Source organism: Eptatretus burgeri, chromosome 1 (genome assembly GCF_056783735.1).
Source record: "Eptatretus burgeri isolate ZD-2024b chromosome 1, Ebu_testis_v1, whole genome shotgun sequence".
In the NCBI taxonomy this organism is placed as follows: Eukaryota; Metazoa; Chordata; class Myxini; order Myxiniformes; family Myxinidae; genus Eptatretus; species Eptatretus burgeri.
Genome location: NC_140961.1, coordinates 129,210,083 through 129,234,668, shown reverse-complemented (window position 1 = coordinate 129,234,668; position 24,586 = coordinate 129,210,083). Strand labels below are relative to the sequence as shown.

The window sequence follows — 24,586 nt, the reverse complement described above, 5'->3', positions numbered from 1 at the left end:
TAATATATAAAATATAAATTATTTAAGCAATAAATTATAACGCGTGGTGCTCGACCAGTCACACAACACATGAGACAAAGTTTCGCTTGTAAACTTCGAATATTTTCTACATTTTTTTATCTCCAAGCCCGACGATGCCGCCCAAACGCCCTGCACCTTCTAAGGCTTCTGGCAAGGAACCGAGGCGCCAGAGGAAGGTCCTGACGCTCCAGGAGAAGGTTAAGGTGCTCGATTTGCTTCGGGAAGGAAAAAGGTTTGCCGCGGTTGGACGAGCACTGCCGAACCGACCAGACCAGACGAGTCGATCTCTGGCACCTCAAACCCGATCACTGCCAAACCGACCAGACCAGACGAGTCGATCTCCGGCACCTCGAACCCGATCACTGCCAAGCCGACCAGACCAGACGAGTCAATTTTTTTGGGAGGCATCCATTCATCGCGGATTTTCACTTCTCGCGGGGGGGGGGGGGGGGTTGGAACATAACCCCCGTGATAAACGGGGGACGACTTTATATTTTTTTCTTTCAACAACTTTTAAAATCTTTATTTTATTTCAATTGAATTATATACTTGGACACACGAACACAAATCGCCTTCTTGGCACTTTCAAAACCCTTCGGTTTAGCAGGATTCAGACAAAATATTACAGCATTTTACATTGTCACAACCACTTACATTTGCTGTTCGTAGACCCCGCCTTTGTCCTTTGTTCTTGTTTTTGAAGACTGCACAGGGTCATGTATTCCATGAACTCTGTAGTTAATTTATTACTTGCAAAATCGAAGATTTTTCAACTATATCGGTCAGTCGATTTTGTTATTTCAGGTCAGGTCAGGTCAGATCTGTGACCTGCTACAGGTACCATGTAAACCTGTACTAACCTGTTCCATGGTCGGGTTGTCGGCAACTAAACAGTCTCCCCCACCAGGTTTTCTGGTGAGGAGGATGTTTGGATATGGACACCCAGCAGGATTAAAAACAAAACCTGTCAAAGGGCGTAGGAGCTCCTTGTGAGCCAACGGCCATCCATATCAAGTGCCGAACTGTGTCTGTGGACGTCCTCCTGCAGTTGGGTTACTTTTTTATGAGGAGGTTGCTGGCAGGATTTGCACTCCGGCCACTATAAAACCCTTCATTCCACAAAACACACAAACGCAAAAAAAATCTGAAAACCCACTCCGTGGGAGTACCTCCTGTGCAGCTTCCCTTCGCAGGGCAGCTCACCGGATGGCGGGATTGGGGCAAAGCCTTCGGGGTCCCCAATCTTTGATGAAAGGAGGGAAACCATGGGGTAACCTCCCTGGGTCAGATTGTGCGAGAGTGTGTCGGAGTGGGGCTGAGGTGTCGTCCACCAGACGGTGGTCTCCTTGGGTTAACCTGAGGCGGTCCCTTCGGGTGGGTGCCTGGAATGTCCTATCCCTAAGAGAGGATGATCACCTGTCTCTGTTATCATCTGAGCTCAAGCGTTTGGACATCGGTATTGCAGCACTCTCTGAGGTTCGGAGACCGGATTGCGGCGAGATAATGGTGGGTGGTTACACCTACTATTGGTCTGGTCGCTCTGATGGTTACAATACTCAAGGAGTTGCTGTAGCTGTGTCCAATACGCTGACCCCAATGATAATTGAGGTAACACTGGTCAACGAGCGTATTATGAGATTAAGGATTCGTCACTCCTTAGGTGTCATTTCCCTGGTCTCTGTCTATGCTCTGACTGAGACGAGTGACCTCACCGTGAAGGACACATTCTACGCCACGCTCGAGTCTGTGGTTGATCAGTGCCCCAGACGAGATACACTTCTAGTCTTGGGGGATTTCAATGCATCGACTGGAACTGAGAGGGATGGTTATGAGACGTGTGTTGGTCCCCATGGGTCAGGAACTATGAATCAGAATTGCACTAAGTTCCTTGACTTTGCAAGAAGTCATGGACTTAGGGTGGCCGGTTCATGGTTTCAGTGCCCACAAGCTCATCGCTGGACTTGGTCTTTCAACGCTGGTGGTGTGGCAAAGGAGATTGACCATGTCTTCATTGACGGTCGTTGGAGGATGATCCAGAACTTCAGAGTCTACCGGAGTGCTCAGTTCCTCAATACTGACCACAGGCTTGTTGAAGCAACTCTAAAGCTGCACCTTAAATCCTGGAGAATGGTACCATCCCAGCCGAGGCTGGATGTTGGCAAGCTCAAGGATGAGAGAGTAGCTGAGGAGTTTGCGAACAGGCTGAGTGGACATTTGGGGTGTCTGGGTGCTTTGGGGGGTCCTGAAGAGTTATGGATTACCTTCAAGACCACCGTCCTTGATGTTGCCGGTGGATGTCTTGGAACTCACCGCAGGGCAAAGATGAATTTTGTCTCTCAAGGGACACTGGATACCATTGACAGAGTCGCAGGGCCAGGCTGAACGGCAGAGCTGAGCTGTTCAGGGAGCTGAGGCGTAAAACTGTACGTGCACTCAGGGTGGACAAGGAGGCCTATGTGCGCGCAATCTGTGAGGGGGTAGAGCATCACCTGTGGACAGGTGATTCTTGTCCCGCTTACAGGGGAATTCGCGCATTGCGTTCATCCAACCCATCCCTCGGAGCACTGCAGTTAGAGCAGAGAATGGTAGGCTCTTGACAGAGGAGTCTGAAGTGAAGGCCCGCTGGGCCGGTAACTTTGAGCGGTTGTACCAGGCTGATCCATCAGCTGTCGAGTTGGACGTCAATGGTGTTACAATCCCTGTTGCTGACCCTCCAATCAATTGTGGTCCACCTTCGCTTGTGGAAACACGGGCTGCGGTAAACCGGTTGAAACACTGAACTTCTAAACTTCTCAAGGCTGGTGGAAATGCTGCACTCGTGTCGTTGCATGCAGTTTTGTGCTCTGCCTGGAACACAGGCATCATCCCAAATGATTGGAAGAGGGGCCTTGTTTTCCCTCTCTGGAAAGGGAAGGGTAATCGCCAAGACTGCATCAACTACCGAGGGGTGACGCTGCTCTCAGTGCCGGGCAAGGTCTTTGCTCGGATAATTATTGATGGGGTTCGCACCATCTGCTTGAGCACCAGCATCCAGAGCAGTCAGGCTTTACCCCAAAGAGGTCAACGATTGACCGTATCCTTGCTCTTCGTGTCCTCACCGAACGCAGTCGAGAGTTTCGGCAGGGGCTGCTTGCAACCTATGTTGATCTCTGTAAAGCGTTCGATTCAGTGAATCGGGATGTCCTCTGGAGGATTCTTGGTCTTCGTGGGGTGCCACCAAAACTGATCGATCTGATGTCTGAACTCTACTCTGGTACTGAGAGTGCTGTGAAGTGTGGTGGTACCATCTCTGACTTATTTCCAGTTGTTACTGGAGTTCGTCAGGGGTGTGTACTGGCCCCCACACTTTTCAGCACTTGTGTGGACTGGATTCTCGGGAGGATGACGGAAAGATCAAGCTGCGGTGCATCGTTTGGGAATGTCAAGATCTCTGACCTTGATTTCACAGATGATGCAGTCATCTTTGCGGAGACTTAAGACATCCTTTTGGGGGCCCTCGAGGTGCTGAATGAGGAGTCGGAGCCGCTGGGATTACGGGTTTCTTGGGTCAAAACTAAGATCCAGGCTTTCAATGACATCTTGGATGCAGCTGTCCTGTCTGTGTCTATTTGTGGTGAGGATGTTGAGGTCATGGAGAGATTCACTTACCTTGACAGTGATCTTCATGTCTCTGCTGGCTGTGAGTCAGAGGTCAATAGACGTCTGGGTCGGGCCTGGGGAGTCATGGATTCACTGGATCATGGGGTGTTGCCGGTACCTGTGCGGGAGGACGAAAGTCCGAGTCTTCAGGTCCTTGGTGCTTCCAGTCTTGCTCTATGGATGCGAGACTTGGACTCTGACCAAGGATCTGAGACGGAGACTTAATCCCTTTGGTACCAGGTCTCTTCGGAGAATCCTTGGCTATTACTGGTCAGATTTTGTGTCCAACGAGCGGTTGCTGAGAGAGACTCGGATGAGATTTGTTACCTGCATGGTCCGTGAGCGTCAGTTGCGGCTGTATGGACATGTGGCTCGTTTTCCTGACGCTGATCCTGCTCACTAGATTCTCTCAGCGAGGGAGTCTCGTGAGTGGAGGAGGCCAATGGGCCGACCACGTGCCTCGTGGTTGCAGCAGGTTGACCAGCATCTCAAGGAGATGGGGATGGGCCTGGCATCTGCCTGGGGGAAGGCCAGACGGTGGCCCCTGGAGTACCGGCGGAAAGTGGACGCAGCGACGCGCTGTTCTGTCACATGCTCCCATACCTGACCTGACCTGATTTTGTTATTCTGTGTTTGTTTTTATGTCTGTCTGTCTGTCAATCGCCTCCAGGTCACAATTCTAAACTGATCGTCATGAAACGTTACCAAGATGTTGAGGTCGTCTCAACTGAGACGCCTATTGATTTTGAGGTCAAAGGTCATCTTGAGGTCAGATTTCTAAAATCGTCATTTTTTTTATCAGATTGACTTGAAATTTGAACAGGATTTGCATATTGGGAAACAAACTATTTTTGAGATCAAAAGGTCAAAGGTTAACTCAAGGTCAAACTTCTAAAATCGTCATTTTCTATCTCTAAACTTACCGATTTTCACCCGATTGACCTGAGCTTTGATTAAGATTGTCAATCTTAATCTTAATGAAATGCACAATTTGTTGTATCCATGGCAACTTTTAGAAAGGAGGGTGTATCTTTCAAGTATCGTGCTCGGCATGACGTCTTTTTCTTGTTTATTTGTTTGTCTATTTATTAACCTGACAACAATGTTCCATGTCTGCAGGTTGAGAACCATGCACACAATACACACCTTTTGTACTATTATGAAAATGTTTTCAGAAAACAAATTTGATTTCAGTACGCAAAAGGTACGAATTAGGTTTCAGACATTGTATCCACTTGTGTGCTTCTTTGGAATCGATTTGTGCAATACAAATGGTGGATTGAAGCTCAAATGAGTTTACTTCCCTCGCCCAACCGCTCCCCACCACTCCCTGAAATCACGTGTTGGCAGCAGACGGCATGGCGACAAACTGCTTTGTGTTATGGCCTGGGAATGCAACAAGAAGGGCCCGGCGTCGTTTTGCATTCCAAAGAACACGCCGTTTCTCAATCCTTTTGTTGTCTCATAACTTCGGTCTTTTCCAGGTGAAGGCTCGCAGTGTCGAGGTTTAAGGTAGTTTCACACATTCACCTAAACCAGCATCACAAATTGGGGTTTCCGCATATCCACTTAGAATGCTTGTCTGCCACTCTCTGGTCAAATTTTTTTTCTATTTTTGTGCTTTGATGGTTAAAATCTGATATTTCTTTTTCTCTTTCTTGATGCTGCGGCATATAGCCAAACCTAAAAAAGGTTAATTTTGATGACTCGATTTGGAGGTGTTGTTATTATTGGATGTTTTAAAGTTTTTGGGTTGTTGCTTACTTGATATGTGAAGACATTTGCGAGCTCCTTGAAGGATTGAATGTAATTTCCCAATGATCCAATTTGTCTTTTCTCTTCAAATTGGGGATCCTTTGTTAATCATACTGGTTCTTTTTCACTAAATATATTTAATAATCTTAGCTTCATCCTTCTGCAGCCTATTGTGTGTTTGTTTATTTATTTGCATCTTCTTTAACGGCCACACTTATTCCCACGTTCTTGTGGGGTTGGCAGTGGATGGGGGGAGGGGGAGTTTTAGCCAAGTCTTTAAGCTGGGTAGGCCTGGCGCTTGATTAAGCAGTTAAGGTAGGAATTTGGAGTTTGTTCAGTGTGACGGCGATAGCTCGACGACTCTTCGTGAAGGACACCGTGGGATCTTTAATGTTCACTAATGAATGCTGGTAGACGGTACTCCCAGTTTAACGTGCTTTCCGAAGGATGGGCATGTACATTGATGAATCGCCCTGCGTGTGAAACACCAGGGTGACCGTTTATAGTTTAGCCGAGAATCAAACCCAGGCTCGATGGCTTTGAGGCAAGTGTGCATACCTCTCGGCCATCCTGCCAGCTCGTTTTTATTTATATTTTGCACGATCCCCCAAAAAGTTGGATGTTATTGAAAAAAAAATACCACCACTCTTTTACCATTTAGTTAATGTCTTACCGCTGGTTTGGATGCCTTAAGGATATACAAGAGGGTTTTTTATTTTTAGAAAGGTAGCACAGAATCGATTCAGACTGCTCTGCCCTGATTGACATAGTTGAGGTTGTGTGACTGTGAAGTGTGCATTTTTATACCACCGGGGTTGGCTCAAAATGACGCACATCCTGCCGCAGCATGCTTTCCATTTACTCTCTATGCCTTGTTCTTTTCTGTGATTAAATTTTTTTTTTATTTTAAGCCACTGGTCATGTTCCCACCCTTTGGCTTGTGTAGAATGAGGATTTTTTTTTTTTGCCCAAGATGTTGCAACTTCTGGTCGAACAACCAATTTGATGTATAACTTAACGCATTGCGTACATTGCGTACACTTAACGGACTCTATACAATTTTGGAAGGAAAACAAATAATCTTATCCCTGCAGTTGATATCAGTTGATATATCTGGATACCAGTCATGGAAATAATCATGGAAAGAGGAGAAACTGGGTATAAAATGCAAATGACACATGTTATAAGAATGGAATCTCGTGTTTAATCATGAAATGATGTCATTGATCATGTTGTTCAGGCCTAAGTCACATTTGCCACGGCGGCCATGGGGTCTCCAAAATCTACTGCCACTAGCAATTACACGGCGGCCGCAGTATTTCCACGGTCACACAATGTAGCAGTCACATATGTTTTTATTTTTCGGGGAGCCGCATGGCGTATTTAGAAATTGTGGAGACCGAAAACGTGGGGTTGCCCTACGGTCTTTGATTTGATGTCGCACGGTGACCTTAAGGGGGCCCTGCGGTGGCCATAGAATTTTCAAGGCAGACGCAAGGTAGCCTCAAGGTGCCCGCAAGGCGACCGCAGGGGTGCCCTAAGGCGAACGTGCGGCTTGATGGACAGTAACGAGTGGGTTAATTTTTATTTTTTTTACCATTTTTTTTTCGGCTTGTCGAATTGCTACGGCGAAGGAAGAAATGAAAAAAATTATAACTCCGCGTTATAATTCCACGGTGACCCCTAGCCTTTTTCAGCCTTTTTTTTTTTTAAATAAAAATACTTAAAAAAAATCTTTTTAAAATCTCTGAAACAGCAGAACAGATTGAGGTGAAACTTTAGAGGTATGATCGCCTGTCCTTGAGGAACAAAAAGTACTTCACTTATGATGTCATAGGTCACATGGTTTGGCAGATATGAGATTTTGAAGAATAAACCTTTAAAAATCTTCTTCTCCGGAATGGCTTTGACAGCTCGAGGGGAAACTTCACCCACATGTTCCCCAAGCTTTGGGGATACCAGGGTGTTCACAAACAATTAATTGGTCACATGGTCGGTCAGCCATAATGGATTGAACGGAAATTTTAAAATAAAATTAATTCTGTTGAACTGCTCCATCAATCGACATGAAACATCACAGTTATGATCTGGTAGTCATGGGGAATATATGTTTTAAATTTCAAACTGATCAGACACATGGTCTGGCAGCCAGAATTATTAAATATTTTAAAATCTGGGTTCTGGGATTTACATCAAACTTGGTACAAACATGTATAATGACGCAACAATGTGGGCGGAGGCATATCTTGCGACGTTGCAACATCGAAGAGTGCCATTCTAGTTTTTTTTCTACGACCTTTAAAATCTTTATTTTATTCGCCCCCATTGGACCTAGTCCAAAATGGGGGCTTACGTATTTGGTCGCAATTTTCGTGTGCGTGTGTGCATCCGCAAATATATTTCGGACATGCGTAGACCGATTAAATTCATACTTGGCACAAAGACAACACATGATTGTGTACATATGCAAGTCATCCCCCCCCCCAGGTCAGATCCAAGATGGCTGACTGCCAGCCATTTTGTTACTTAAATGTGTCCCCAGCCATTTCTCAGACATGCATGGTCCGATTTGTTCAAACTCGCCAAAAGCACAGTACATGATAGCATACACGTGCACCTTACTTTATTTTGCAATCTGATCAAATATGGCTGACTGGTGGCCATTTTAGTTGCACATAAATATGGGCTTGCCCTTTAACTCCAAACAGCAAAATTACTGAAACAATGGGGGCGATTACATTTTATGTCTTTTTTGTTTTTTAAAATTTGTGTTAATTGAATTATATACTTGAACACTGTGGAACATAAATTGCCTTTTGGTCATTTTCAAAACCCTTTGGTTTAGCAGGATTTAACAACCCTCCCCTCCCCTCCATTCCCCCTGTATGTAGAGTGTAGACCTTAATATGTGCAGATTTTGATGTGGTCAATACACCTTCGTTCAGCATTAAATATGAAGCTTGTGGCCAAGTTTCATCAAAACCGTGTGTTTGGTTCAAGTGATAATGACTGAAGTGCTTCCTGACTGACTCACTCACTCAACTACGGACACTGCTCGTACGCATAAGCTCACCGGAGTAAAGTCCACGTGAGCCAAACATAAATTCAGAAAATATCCACAGAAACCAAAGTTTGGCTGGTTTTCATGGCCTGGTATGTTTGTTGTAAGCTGGTGGTTATCGGGTTTATAGTTAACCTTCCAACGCATGTTTGTGCCATCGATGACATTTTGGAAATGGTGATATTTCAGAGCCGATGACACGTGAGATAGCGGTGTCACCATGTACAGTGGGGAGAGTGCCTTTTCAGCTTCAAGGAAGCGACTGTCACCAGTTGTAAAACATCAGAAAGCTACGCAACGGAATGTTCATTCATAGGGCTTGTGCCTTTCTATTATTTTTATTTTTTTGTAAATACAGAGTCTCGGCTCGTGGAAGAGCTAGACCATAGAATGAATCGGGATGCAACATATCAAAAGGAACAGCAGTGAAGAGAAGGGGGAAATGCCAACAGTAGGGCCGAGGGACAAACTAATCGGAGACGACAACAAGGGATGCGGGTAACGATGAGGGGTAGGGGAGAATGGAGGGGGTGGATAAGATGGGTGCAGAAGCAAACTCTCAGGAAGAAAAAAACTGGAAATTTGGAGGGGAGGAGGGGTGGGGGTTTAACAGATGTAGAAAAGATCTTGGTTTTTGATGGGAGGGTGATCTGAAATGGTTGTGAACATCTGTCTTGAATAATGGGATTGAAGAGAGTGTGTAAGTTGGTTCGACGGTGAGAGAAAAAACAAATGAGGAACGAATGAGTGGAGGTGAGCAGTAATCCTGGATTTTAATGTCACAGTCGTAGCCAATTTTCAGAGGGAAGTCCCTCACAATATTTCCGCCATGAGTCACTTGACTTTGGGATGGCAGTGACAGTCCCATCTGCCACTTCCATGTTGTGCAGGCTGCCCTGAATTACAAGACCACAAGTAACACACACACACACACACACACACACACACACACACACACACACACACACACACACACACACACACACACACACACACACACACACACATACACACACACACACACACACACACACACACACACACACACCATGCTGGATGACATAGCTCAGCAATAATGGCGTCCTCACCTTAAGTCACTCTGTGAAATCCAAATGGCAAATTAGTTTATGGTATAGTTTCAAATAATTATTTACAAGTTAAAGTTGAACAGCAATTTACAAACATTACAAACTGGAAACCCAGAGAATGCCCTGGAAGAAGCAGAGGTAGACCAAGTATCAGATGGAGAAATGTAAATTGTAGTTTACTGGAGTACAATGGCCTCAAATTGCATTGAATTGAACGGAATGGACCACGTTGAGGCAGGCTTTCATCTTGCAGTTGACGAAATAAACTGGTCAAGTTGAGCCAATTCAAACAAGTATTCAATCTTGGAACCTTTTCCCAGTGTTCATGGAATTTTTTTTTTTTTTAATACCAATGTGGACTGATAAGACAAACTGTCCTCGTCAGCTTGATCCTTGAATGACTGTTCATTACCTCAGCCACTGAAGGTGGACGGAGGTTGTGTTTTCACGCCTGTGTGTGTGTCTGTCTGTCTGTCTGTCTTACTTGCAAAATAGAAGATTCACGAGTATATTGGTTGGTCTGCTCTGTTAATCTCTATGTTTGTCTGTCTGTATGTCAATCGCCGACGGGTCGCGTTTTGAATCCGATCTTCACAAAACTTCCCCACCTGGTAGGGGTAGTCTTAAGCAAGAAACCTCGTGTTTTTGAGGTCAATAGGTCAAGGTCACACAAATCGTTTGTTTTCATCTGACTCACTTGATGTACACTGTATATAAAATCGAGAAACACTGGCGGATGCTGAGCCCTTGGCGAGGTGAAGCCTCGGTTGACTCTTTTGAGTATTAATTACATTCTGTTTGAACGTGAGTATGTCCATTAATTATATATTATTGGACCATTGCTGTCTATTAATTATGCACGACTGGAACATGCCCTTTCGACCTTTTGGACCCTTTATACCCCTTTTGACCCTTTTCGACTCCGAAAGACCTTTACACACTTTCAACTGGTTAAACCCCTTGATCCTTCAACCTTTGAGGAAATTAGACCCACTTTAGACCCCTTGATCGTTAAACCCTTTCGACCTTTTCGATCTTGCAAGAAACTTTAAACCTCAAAGACTTCTGAAGATCTTTTCATCATGTAGACCTTTTTAGACCCTAACTATGATTGGAAAATACCCGTTTAGATCTTTAGACCCCTTTATACCTCTCTGACCCTTTAAAACCCTTATAGAACCCTATAGCCTTTGAAACACTGAGACCCTTGAGACCCTTTATCCACACACCACTCAAACATTTTTAGTCTTCCAGCAATACACAGACTACACCTTTTTTTTTTCAGCAAGTAATGCGCAATCTCCACTCATCTCGGTACTCTGCTAGTTTGAACAGAATTTTCATGTTGGGGAACTGAATTGGTTCACCCATCAAACAAGGCCGAGAAGCATGTTGTTTATTTGGATTTTGCAACTATCGTGTTGTGCACGAAATCTTTCTTGTTTGTCTGTCTCTTTGCGAGCAGGAAATCTCATAAAGTTGTGGATGGATTCGGACGAAATTTGGTGCAGAGGGTTGGGTGTGTGACAGGGACGAATTGATTGGATTTTGGCAAAGGTCTGGCTCCAGATCCGGATCCGGCCCATCAGTGGGATACAAACCGTAAACTGTTCAGCCTGGCGGAAGTATGCACTCTACCGAGTGCCGTTCTACTTTCCAAATGTTATCATTGGAGAACCTTACCCTTATTTTCACTTGTCTCTGTAGCTTAGCATTGCGTTCCTTCGCTTTGATCGCAATTAAAACCGAACAATCAAATATCACACGTCGTTTCGGTTGACGACATGACTCGATTAGTCTTTGCCAACTGACCGTCTGGGAGCACAAAGTAAACACAGATTTTGTTGTCGCAATACACAATCTGCTGTCTGTTACGGACAACGATATCTGGCATACTCGGTGGTGTTATGGATCGAGCATCTGCTCTGCGTCTGGGAGATTGGTGATGTGAACCCTGGCCCAGCAGCAAAAAGGATAGAGCGCGACCATAGGTTGGCAAGCATTGCACGTGCTTTCATGGTCCGAATGGCCTCCTCACGCATTGAAGTTCCTCGTCAGGGTACTCATTATTTATCAGTTCTGGACAGTGCCAACTGCTGCATGCGTTGGTGTCAAAATGTTATTATTTTTATTTATTGATTATTTTACAAGTTTTTAACGTTGCGTTTGCCACCGGTGGTTACGTTGATTTGGCAGTTTGTTTGGAGATTCCAGCCCACGTTGGTTGCTCAAAGCAGGATTTGTTGTTTCCCGACACATCACGATGACACGAGCAAGGAAGCGGAACGAGCTGCATCTGTTCCCCAAAGTTGTTTAACTGTATGATAAATCCTTCTTCTCCCTGTTCCCAATTTCAAAATCGGAGTTTCAAAAAATGAAATAAATAACTTGTGTGAATCTTATCGTAATCTTGCTGGTATATGAGCTTTTCAACGGAATTTTGTGTTGCACCGGTACAAAGAGCTGGTATTCTTTTACTAATGGTTATATGCTGGCACTTGTGCCAGTAGGTGGTAATTGTGGATCACCTGGATTGTTGTCTTTTTATTTTATTTTATTTATTTCCGGAATTGCCCAATCAGCTGGGAAATACCAGTGTGAATTGGGGGGGGGGGGAAGGGGATTGGAAGCAAAGCCTTGTAACGGTTGGAGCGCTTGCTATAACGACAGCTGGAAATCCCAGGTGAAAAGAGAGAATCCACCATCTGCTATATAATAGCAAAGTGTTGCATGCATTTGACTGCAGTGTTATTTATTTATTGCGAGATTACGGCTGAGCTATAATAAACCAATGTGCCACTTTAGATGAAGGCTATTGTGGTAATGTAGAGTTCAAATTACTGTTATAAGCTTGATCTGTCATTGCGCAAATCATTGTCATCCAAGCCGTGTGCCGTGCAATTTTGGGGACGGCACGAGGCACGTGGTTCTGAATGCTGTCCTCCAGCTCAATAGTACAAGAGGCCTTTGTTGTACGGATGATGCTTGAACATGATTATTTTATCATTGTAAAAAACATTTGTCCAATGAAAGGTTATTATATGTGAACAATGCTTCGGTAGTAATTGTTATGTACTGTTGTTTGAGGACGTCGTCCTCAAAGTCTGAAACCTCTCTGATGGTATTTAGGCTCTGACATACCCGTCTTTCCTGCGTACAGGGTCGTTTCGGCAGGCCACCGCATGCCATGGCTGAAGCAATGGGTGTTACCGTGAAAATGGAGGAGGATCGAGACCTTGTCGATCCATCGCGTGACCCTGCAGACTTTGTAAAAGACTTCCAGGAATATCTGACACAGCAGACGAATCAGGTCAACCTCATCTCGGGCTCGGTGGCCTCGGAGCGCGAGCCAGAGGCCCTCAAAGGAGGTGAGCTCTTGCCGTCTGTTATCCATTTCAAACCGAAAAGGTCTGGGAACTGCAGTCCGATGACACAGGCTGTGTTCTTCCGTGGTTTCTGGCGCGATTATTCCGGTGAACGAAAGGTCACGTTTGGTGATGGATAGCCCATAAAAGCTCCGCACGTCCCTTCGGCATAGCTGTCGGTCACAACGATTTTGGGTCTTGCAGGAGAATGGGTGTTGACAGTTCAACACGGCTTACCCCATAATAATTTCTGTAAGCTAATAATACCCTGGCGACGAGCACCCGTGAAGCTGTTGTTAAACAGAAGTTGTTGTCGATGTCATTTGCAGTCACGTGCCACATTTATTTTATTTTTTTTTGTGTGTAAATAGTTTCCCTGTTCTATCACGTTGTGCTGTCCCTTGATGTTAATAACCCGATTGAGCAAACTTGCAAGGAGCGCACACACCCTTTGGCACCTTGTTCTTTACATGTGACACTAATTGTCTGTAATTATGAGGTATTCCTACCCCTCACCCCCCCCTTCTCATAATTAATATCAACTGAGGACAACTTGGAACGTAATCATAGAAGCATTTGCTATCGCACACCCCATAATATCCACACTTTGCATGGGCTATCTGTGTACTTGATGGGATGCGCTTAGTCTTTTATATGAGCTTGACACTCGGTGTACTGACTTTCTTTCTTTCTTGATGTTTGTTTGTTTTGAAAATTCTGTGACCTCTTCATTATCATGGGTGAGCCTTTTATTTTTACCTGGAGCTTTTCGCGTTGGTTCCACGTCACCTTTATTCTTTTTTGTTCATCATTTCCTCTTGAATGCATCAATTGTTTATGAGTACAATTATCGCGTTACCCGTAGTGTGATTGCATCAACCCCATGAAGTGAAACACACACACACACACACACACACACACACACACACACACACACACACACACACACACACACACACACACACACACACACACACACACACAATTGTACAGTATCGGCTATTCCTGAAATTCTGACAACTGCTCAAAGTCCTGCTCGTCCCTCCCCCGCAAAGCCTCAACCCCCCACAGCTCTGTCCCGTCTTTCTTTCCCACCCCCACCCCCAAGTCCTCACCCTCCCTCTCCCAACCATAGGCATCATTCCCCTCCCCATTTCAAGCCTTCACACCTCTCCCCCCCAACCACAACTTCTTAACCACCTCCACACCAAGTGTTCATCCCTCCTCCTCCAAAGCCTCAACCTCCACCTTCCAAATCTGACCTATCTTTACTCCCATCCCCTTCACCTTCCTTCGGCTCATAAAAGCAAACGAGGTTCCCACATCGAAGTAGCGGAATATTTAACGCTTTCCGCTCCCCTATTATGCTTTCACCGACTTCACAGAAATCAATCATAGTTGCCTGTCCAACTCACAATTTTAAGAGAAAATAGTTGGAAATAATAGCAAGGACCTGCATAACCTCCGTGGTAAAATCACTGTTTGCAAGAATGCCACATAGTTATTTGGGTGGTGTATAAACAACAGAATGCTGCCTCGATTGCTGAGGCCCATCTTCACAAGTCCCGTGATGCCTATTGGCTGAAACTCCTTTTAACTACCGCTTTGCTTGTTTTACACTGAAGGAAAAACTAAAAGGGAGGGCATGGCGATTGTGGATATGAGGTCTTTGACTTCGCATGGCACGATAATCAACATGGCGGCCACAGTATATAAATTGTGGGGGAAATCAGGCGAACTGTCCGTCCAATGGGTGGAACCCGGACAGCCACGAGCACGGCTCCTTTTATAGTGTAGATACATATTTCATATTGTTCACAAATGGAGCAAGTGAATGTAGGAATGTTGAAATGGAAAGTTAATGCTACCCATGTGACTACGGTGGAATTGCGTTCAACACGGGCCTTTTCGTTACACGGACGCAGCATAGTTGGGATGCTCTGTAAGTGAAAACAGATGCGCAGTTCATGTTCCTCGAGTTTTAACCGGTGCGATGGTTCGGCAACTTGCTTATTGTCCTGGATGTAAACTCTCACTTTAAATGCAAATCCAATAAAGAAAAGCCTGAATGCCTTCATGCTCACGTAAAGGTACATTTTACAGCATGATGTGGTGCTTGCTGTGCAGGATCAAATCGCTTGGGTTTATGTATTCGGTAAACACCGTAACCTCCAGTGGCCTGCAAAGATATTCATCTCCTACCAATAATGCCACATTTAGATGAATTATTTAGAAACAATTTTTCCAAATGAACTTCTCTATTCACAACTGAAGAGACCAAAACGAAATATTGTTATAGTTGAAGGAGGTTCCATGTCAGGAATAGCTGCAAAAAACATGTACAAATCAAAATTCACTGGTTGTAAAAGTATTCAGCCCCGAACGTCAGTACTTGGTGGAAGAACCTTTTGCAGCAATGGCTGTTATGACTCTTTTTGAGGAGGTCTCCACCAGCTTTGCACAGCGAGATGGTGAAATGTTTGCTCATTATTCAAGTAAAATTGCTCTGGTTCTGTCAAGTTTGATGGGGATCGTCGATGGACTGTAATCTTCGAGTCTCACCATGAATGTTCGATTGGGTTCAAGTCAGGACTTTGATTGGACCACTCAAGAACATTTATTTTCTTCTTATTCAACCAATCTAGGGTGGCTTTAGCTTTATGCTTCGGATCATTATCCTGCTAAAATGTGAATCTTCTACCCAGTTTCAGATTAATGGCCGACTCGAGAAGGTTTTCATCAAGGATTCTTCTGTACTTTGCACCGTCCATTGTCCCTTCTGTCCTGACAAGCTTGCCAGTCCCTGCTGATGAAAAGCAGCCCCATGACATGATGCTGCCACCACCAAGCTTGACAGTAGGGATGGTTTTGACTGGGTGATGTGCGGTGTTTAGCTTGTGCCAGACGTAACGCTTTGAATTTAGACCAAAAAGTTCAATTTTTGTCTCATCTGTCCGCAAAACTTGTATCATTTCGATACTTTTTCACAAATGACATATGAGCTTTTGGATGCATCATTTTCAGTAATGGCTTATTTCTTGCCACTTGTCCGTGGAGGCCAGCTTTGTGAAGGGAACGGGATATTGTTGATTGATTACCACTCACCCCCATGTCGGACATAAAGCCTTGCAGATCTTTCAAAGTCGTTGTTGGATTGACATTGTTGGATATAATTCCAGTAGTAAACCTTTTTTGTTGATTCTGCATTGCAGTAAACACAACTCGCCTTGAGCTGTCTAGCTTGGGTTGGAGTCCCGACCCAGCTATAAACCATCATCTTGGTGCTTCACAGGCAGGGTGATTCATCAATGTGTGTGCCGTCCCTTGGATGGCCGTTAAACTGGGCACCGCGTTTGCCAGCATTAGTTGCTGGACGTTAAAGATCCCACAATGTCCTTCGTGAAGAGTAGGCGAGCTATCGCCAGCACCATAAATAAATTCCAAATTGCTGCACACCCATTTGAGTATTTTGAGTCAGAGTGGTGACCTGTCCAGGATTGTGACCATCCATCCATCCATTGGGACCATACTCTGTGCAGAGCGTTGGTGCTGCCTAAGCAGTCTCCTTGACTATTGGGCACAATCCTGGACGGGTCACCACTCCGACACAGGATATCAGCAAGCTGGCACTCATTTTGCCGACCTCAGAAGGATGACAGGCAGAGTCAACCCCACTTGGTATTAATTCAACAGCTGAGTGGGATTTGAACTCAGGATCCGACGATCTCAAGCCAACACCAGGCATACTGTACTCCGATTATTTGGAACAAAGGTAAACAATTGTATGGTATTGTGGAAATGTACTCCGGTTACCCTAGGCAAGAAACTGCTTTAGTGAAATAGACCCTCTGTATAGAGCATGGTACATGTACTGTACATGATGATGATGATGATGATTGCAGTAAAATGAACCAATGTACAGTGAATACCTGTGCTTGCCAGGTGAGGTGGACCGTGGGCTGGTTCATTCTGACATTGAGGTGAATTTGGAGGACGGAGGCAGTCTTCCCCTGGACGGTTACGAGCGTACAGCGGATGGCAAGCTGAAGTGCAAATTCTGTGAATATGCGTGCAAGGGCACAGCTCGACTGGAAGAGCATATGCGGACACACACAGGTGTGAGAGGTAGATTAATCATATGGTAAACCTATGATATTTTACATTTTCGAACACAGGCATACTTCAACGTTGTTAATGAAAGAAACAAAGTTGCTGTGTCGTTTTGCGTTCACCAGCTAGCTTGCCCTCGTGTCTACGGCGTTTCCGCCTGTTATGACGAACATCAATATTTGAGGTTCGACTGTAAGCTTTGGTCTTGCGAGCGGTTCATTGGTCCAGCTCGTGGGTAAAGCCTTGTTGTATTGCCTTCGCCAGTGTAGGGTCGAGCTCCTCGGCAGAATATTTTCACACACCCGTGACGCAGTGGATACCTATCCACGATTAATTATGGCCTTGGAAGTGTTCACGACTTGGTGTGAACACCAGGAGTGGAGTGCCGTTACGAGATTTAAATGGGACTCCATTGTCCCACGTATCAGGGGCCATCCTAACATTTTATTTTAAATCTTGATAAAGGTACATGATATGTACATTTCATTTGGCTTTCATTATTTATTTATTAATGAATGAAGAAGAAACGTTCCCATCATGTAATAGGCTTTCTTTTTCTTTCGCTATGCTCGACGTCCGAAAGCAGACATCTCAAAAGAGAGTACACTCTGAACTTTCCCACCAGCCCCGACAATATCAGTTGCCGAGTGTGAAATTTGTAAACATGTATTTTCTATAGTTTCATTAACCATCATAATGGTGATGGATAATTATCCATTCCAGCCACAGTTGAGGCCTATTTCAGCAGCGAATGCACATTGTTTTGGGATTCGATTCTGAATTGGGCCTGCAAGTCTCATTATTTACCGAGGCGTGGCTGTTCTGCTGATACAGCACCTCCGTAAGCCTGGTGTTTGCTTAACGGTAATGATGGCTGGCTTAAGATCTTAGGGTCTTGAGTTTAAGTCCCTGTCGTTCCGTTAAATAACACCGGGTGGTTGATTCAGCCTGTCATCCTTCTGTGGTTGGCAAAATGAGTGCCAGCTTACTGGAAATGGGGGGGGGGGGTGGGGCACTGCATTAGCAGCACAGCCATGTTCCCAGAAACAATGTGACCAGCAGCCACAGGCTGCACATGAAATACGAACAACATTTGTACCCCCATACATTCGGGCGAGAATTTGGAACTTCTTCCAGGGTGCCTCGGCGATAGTTCGCCTCCTCTTCGCGAAGGACACCATGGGATATTTAACGTCGAACGACTAATGCCGGCAGACGGGACGCTTGGTTTAATGTCCGTCGGAGGATCGGCACACACAATGATGAATCGCCCTGCCTGTGAAACACCGGGATGACGGTTTATAGCTGGGTCGGGATTCAAACCCAGACCAGACAGCTGGGAGGCGAGTGCGGCAGTCGTGAAACATTTTGACACAGAAATGTTTATTTTGACACAACTTTGGATGAAAGAGGGGAAAAAAGTCAGTCTTTCCCAGAAATAACAGGATTACAAGAGGATTTCAAATGGCAGCTGCTTCTTTGGGGACTTGATGTCTGGGGTGCTGGAATGATGGCTGTTTGTCTGTGTTGGGTTTTGAAAAACAAGACGGATGCAAAGGAAAATGGGTAGAAGAGTGGAGGGGGACTCGTGTGATAGGGGAGGGGGGGGTGGGGAGAGTGGGTGGAGGAATTGATTGATGGGAAGTGGAAAGGAAAGCTCGAGTTGTGCAGGCCGACCAACCTCCATGAAAAACTGCGTATGTTGTACACAAAAACATTGCTGATGCACAATTGGTCACAATTATTTGCCAAAAGAGATATAAAAATACTAACAAGTTACAACACATCCTGATTGTATCACGTGCGTTAAAATGACTGCAGGTGGCAAAAAGACGACTTCGCACCTGAGATGGTTGTTGTCCAGGTTTGACGGGTGTTTTTTTACATCGGCATGGCTTTATTTATTGGATTTTAAGTATGTACCTTACCTGCCACTGATGGCTTCTTTCTCGAATCAATGTTTTCGTGAAAAACAAATCCCAAACGAAATGAAAGATAATTATTTACAACTGTGCAGATTGGGGTCGGCCACGAGTTTGTTTTTTGAGGGTAAAGCCGTTCGGGTTTGATCATGTACGGCTCCACGCGTGTGGATGTCGTAAACAGAAGCTGCTTACCGGACACAAACATTTCACTTGAAGACTGTTGGTTCTCGGAATACCAGAGTTTGCACCAAAGTCATTCTTTGACTTTTCTTCGTGTTTACCGCTCGATTCACCCTTACACTTGCAGTCATCTAACCTGGGGCTGATTAGCTCACCTTCAAGTTATGGATTACGAAAGGTAAAGCTTCGAAAGTATAATTTGGACGAGAAGTATTCGTGTGCATGTTCAGATCATTCTGAGGAAGATGTGTGGAGGTGAGAGGTGGCTTTATGTATCGGCAGTCATCGTCCGACTGCATATTGGCAGGTGTGGAGGCGTTGTAGCATTCACGACGAGCTGTGGAAGAGTCTGCAGATTCAATGTAATCCTGGACTTGATTATCGCAGGGTGCTGCTGAGTATGACGTGGTGGGTTGCTGCTGAACTAGGCCTCAACTGTGGCTGGAATTTGCCGAGGATACCACCAAAGAGCAGATTTGGTGGCACAATGGTTCGAGCATCCACTGTGGGTCTGGGAGGTCGGCGACTCGAACCTCACACTGGCTGAGTCGTATCAAAAGACCTTAAAAATGGTACCTGTTCCTTCCTTACATGACACAGCATTTGTAAAAGAGCAATAGGTTGGTAACCATTGCACGGGCTTGATGGGCTAAATTTGATGTACCATGCTCCGTTACAAAGCGTCGGTGCTGTTGAAGCATATTCTTGGCAAGGGTTATACCGGGTGGTTTGCCATTGCCTTCCCAGCAGTAGTTAGAGCAGGAATTTGGAATTCCTTAATGGTGCTGGAGATGACTCGCCTATTCTTTGTGAAAGACACCGTATGATCTTTTAACGTCCACCAACTAATGCCGGCAGATGGGATGCCCAGTTTAACGTCCATCCGAGCGACACATTGATGAATCGCCTTGCCTGTAAAATACCGGGATAACAAATTATCGCTGGGTCCGGATTCAAACCCAGGCCTGACAGCTTAGAGGGGAGTGGACATACCTCGAGGCCATCCTGTCAGCCTAAACTCGTATTATGATATTATTATTATTTATTATCACTGGCACACAATGGCTAAATTAATTGCCTTATTATTTCTCAAAAGGCCCCGTAGGATCTTTACATTCGCAAGAGAGTGATAGCAGATGGGGTAGCAGGCTCCATCACCCTGCGAAACAAACCAATACGGTGTACATTCTGATGTGATTCACTTTGTCACAAAATAGCAGCACCCATGAAATGCTATATTATATTCTGGATGGTTCCCTTCGTCTGCTGCCTTTTTGGCTGCTGGTTGCATCATTGGTTCGGGGTGTGGCTATGTCGATTCACCAGTACACTGGTGCTCGTTTCACCGACCTCGGAAGGATGACATTCTGGATGGTATGAAACTCGCAGTGGGGAACTCAAAACCAAGTATCCTGTCCTCCCTTACGCAGTCTCCGTATTGTTGCCGATTCAGCAGCATAAAATGTTCCCTGAACATTGAGAGAGGGTGGCGAGGAATGTTCGATCAAAGCAGGCAGATGAAGCGAAAAGAAGAAGGGAGGCAGTTTAGAGGGCAGAAAGGAAAAAAGGGAAATAAATAAATAAAGTGGTTGTAATGAAGTAAGGAGATGAAATGACCAGACATGGCAATGGATACTTTGTACCAGCCATTTGGCCCATCATTGCCATGGTGCACTCCTGGGTTTGTGTGTGTGCGTGTGTGTTATATTTTAACGAAGTGACAGATCGTATTCTGATTTCCAAGTGAAAAACCACATCCTTGGCACTTTTCTTTGCTCTCTGGAAATGTGACTCGTGATAGCGACTAACGTTGTTGTGGAATAATCGTTTTGTCCGACTCGATTGAAATTCCACAGATCACTTCTTAGTCGAGACCATCAGGGCATCGTCAGGGAAGGAAGGGCACAGAGCAGGGTGACCGAGAAGTGCTCGTTTTAGCCTCGTTAAGGCGAGATACTAACTGCGTAGGCAGAATTTGATGCTGATCTTTTTATTGTCCTGTTGTCCTGTTCCTATGCAGACAAGAACATAAACACCTCCCCGCTTGCAGAAGAACCATTATGAAACGAACGAGAAAATCATCATTCTGATACCGAGGCAATAACTGGAAACGGCATTCCTTTTATGATGTGCTGTGTGTGAGTGTGGTAACGACAATTTTCGCCAATGACTGAGAAAATACCGCGTGCCATTTTAATCAAAACGTTCACGAGAATCTTGGTGCTCAGCAGTGACTGAATACGGCACGTGCAACAAGGCCAGGCATCTGATCCGAGCTCAGGCAGCCATTCAGCCCAGTTCTTGCCCGAAATGATCCCAACTCCCAGTTACCAGTTTTTAATGTGGATTGTGTGATCATCCAAGGTACTGTTCTGTTCCCTGTGGAGCTTTGCCAGAAAGTGACTCTGTATAACACAAAGTGGCCGACACCTGCCCCGAGCGGCTGGGTAAGCAAGCTCGAATGCGATTATCTTCGTGGAGAGGAGGGGGGTTGTGGAGGGGTGAGTCGCTTCTGTTTGTGGTGCGGTTTGCGTGCCAGCTGTACAGGGCGAGCAGCTCCTATCCGGCACAATCTGGTTCTGGCTGGTGGGTTCTTGTCCTCAACTGCCTTTGGGTGGATTTGAGGGAGTTTCGAGCAAGAACTGGGCTGCGCCTGTTTTTCACATTTTATTGATGTGCTTTGCTTGCCTCCAAGCCTGAACAAAAAGAGAATGGCATGCAACAGCCCGCCTCCAAGGCAGCCTTTCGTGCCACGTTTCTATTCAGATCCTTTGAATATTTTTCACTCGACATTTCAGTTCAAAGGCACTCTCTGGCAATGGTACTTTTACACAGAACAAAACCCGAAAGTCACTTCACCACTGTAAATGGCAAACCGTTTCGCAACGCCATGTTTAACACCATATCCAGGCATTCACCTCGAGAATCTCCCGACGCAAGTGTGCATTCGTGTTCGCATGTGTGTTTCGCACGTCGCGAATGACGATGCATGCATAACACGTGGGAATTTATCACTGTCCGGCCGAGTGATTCTTTGGCGTCCTCGGATACTCGCGAGTGTGTAACCGGAATCAGTGCTGTCATGGTTTAGAGTGTCCACAGCGAGTCTGGGAGGTCGGCGGTTCGAACCCCGAACAAGTCGTACCATACATTTTAAAAATGGTACGGGCCGCTTCTTCGTTTACTACTCGGCATTTAAAAGGAACATAGCAGAGACAACTGCAGGTTGGCAACCATTGCACATAATTGTGTTGGCCTCCACCTGTGTCAAAGTTCTTTGTAAGGGACTTCATATTATATGTGCATGAACGCACAAGGACATTCCTGGCTCCTTCCACGAGCACATTCACGCCTTCTTCGCAGCACACTCAACGCCCTCGTTTCGTCTTGTTTTCCACTTTCTTAAACGGATCAACCTTTAAATCTCCTGTCATTTTAAAATAAAGGTCTACACAATGCCCTGGCATTCCTGCTGATGCTCTTCTGCACAAAATGTCCTGAGATATTTTTTCCCATTGTTGTGATTATATATACATATATAGATAGATATATGGTATGAATGGGGGGAGAGAAATTAAACATGAGGCAAACTATATGAAACCATCACATTGTCATCTGTATCGCCAGTGGAATGAGATTTGCAGTACATTTTGAAATTCCCCACTGCCTGTTAAAAACGGCGACGGTCTTCCTGGCTCGATTACTCGGTGCAGCATTCTTCATGGATGGACCGATCAAGTCGTTGCGAAGCCAGCCGCGGATGACTTGCAACGGTGAAACTTAACTTTTCTGTGGCTCTGAATGTAGGCCTGGGTGACAGGTGCTGCAAATGCTGAACCCTGCTGCAAGATTGTTGTTTGGGTTTAGGTTGTTTGCTGTTGATGGTATTGCAGCTGCAAAGAGAAATCTGAAATGCTCGTCCTGGAGGCGGTTGGTGTTCGACCTTAAAATTTGAGTGAAAATGCGTGTGCATTTTCTAAATTCGAACGAATGCCTCGGGTCGTAGCGAAGAAAGGAAACATAAAAATTGTTTACGAGATCGCAGCAAGTGAGTCACGACAGCCCTTCCATGTCTTGCTTCCAACATGACAAAGGGATGAGGTCTGTTTTGAGCGAGTAACTCGTGTCATTTAGAGCCTCGGGGACTCGACTGCAATCCCTCTGTTATTATTAATCCTATAAATAGCTTGAGTGGTAGCATATTGCCGTCTTTCACTGCGTAAGCGTGTGGGTGGCATGTCAGGTCCTCTTTAGTAATTGCTTTGGCTGTCTGGAGAGATAAATAGGAGCAGGCCCAGAGGTTCAGGTCACACTGAAATCTACACTATTTTCAAATTTGGCGAAGCAGATGAACTCGGGTGGAATGTGGCTTCACCTGGAGGGGATCGAAAAAAAGTCGGGGGAAATGTCCGAGGGGCAGGGAGGGATTGCTTCATGTTTAAAACCTTTAATATTTTTTTTCTCAATGTCGGTCATTCCTTCATCATGTGAAATATCGTTATGTTTGCCGACATGGTGCGCTGCTTGCTCGAGTCCCACCCATGTGCAGGATACGGCACGGCTTATTGAACCGCTTACTTATTTATTTATTTGTGTTATCCTGCCGGTCTTTTTTATAATAGTACAGTTTATAATTTATATTTTCGATAATAGTGCGATATATTTTCCACTTTTCGTAAGACAATGATTTATTTGCTGAATGATGTCACAATGAGTAATTCTGTCCGATATTGGCTTCCAGGTGACTGTTGTTTTGTAAATGAAAGCCAAGTGTTTTGCCAGTTTTAAAACGGTGACCTCATCCAAAACCATTTTTTTGTTTGCAGGTGAAAAGCCATACCGCTGCCATCTTTGTTCATTCGCTTCAGCTTATGAGCGCCACCTTGAGGCGCACATGCGGTCCCACACGGGAGAAAAACCATACAAATGCGACCTCTGTGCATTCCGCTGCAGTGATCGAAGTAACTTGTCTCACCACCGACGGCGTCGGCACAAAGCGGCTGGACTACCCACCCTCGCAGGACTATCAAATCTGAGTCCACGTGGCCTTTTGAGCAGTCGACGCAGCATGCTGTGCTCCATGGCCAGTTTAGGTCGACGCCCGCATTTATACCATCATGGACCACCAAGTCTCTCAGGAGTTTCTGGCTACCACCAAGCACACCAGCAACAGCACAAGGAAGTGCAACGCTTCACGGGAGATGCTATGATGAGTGGCCATGGAGATGATAGGGGCTACAAAGCACTTTCTGATGGTGGGTCTCCTGGAGATACCCCGCTTAGTCAACTATCAGCCTTAGCTGGCCATATTAATAGCATGGTGGCTACGCAATCATGTGGTGGAGAACAGCGAGGAAGTGGGAGGTTGATGTCCGAAGGGCATGACAGTGGTGAGGGCTTGGAATGTGATAGTGTTTCAGCCCGACCATCCGACAATGATTC

General features: G+C 45.3%; 2 protein-coding genes across 15 annotated transcripts in view; one reads left to right on the top strand and one right to left on the bottom strand.

The window, feature by feature from the left end:
• Positions 1 to 24,586, bottom strand: part of PSTK (phosphoseryl-tRNA kinase) — a 137,087-nt gene that overhangs the window by 23,590 nt on the left and 88,911 nt on the right. The gene's annotated exons all lie outside the window — the stretch shown is intronic.
• Positions 1 to 24,586, top strand: part of IKZF5 (IKAROS family zinc finger 5) — a 58,887-nt gene that overhangs the window by 31,974 nt on the left and 2,327 nt on the right. For 5 of the 14 annotated variants that reach the window (XM_085897613.1, XM_085897594.1, XM_085897603.1 and 2 more), the window contains 3 exons: positions 12,725 to 12,932; positions 16,872 to 17,054; positions 23,971 to 24,586. The exon at positions 23,971 to 24,586 is cut by the window's right edge and continues 2,327 nt beyond it. In XM_085897613.1, coding sequence (XP_085753739.1) covers positions 12,752 to 12,932; positions 16,872 to 17,054; positions 23,971 to 24,586 — 980 coding nt within the window. In that variant the 5' untranslated portion in view covers positions 12,725 to 12,751. The other 9 variants (XM_085897545.1, XM_085897551.1, XM_085897560.1 and 6 more) reach the window with 8 other exon arrangements.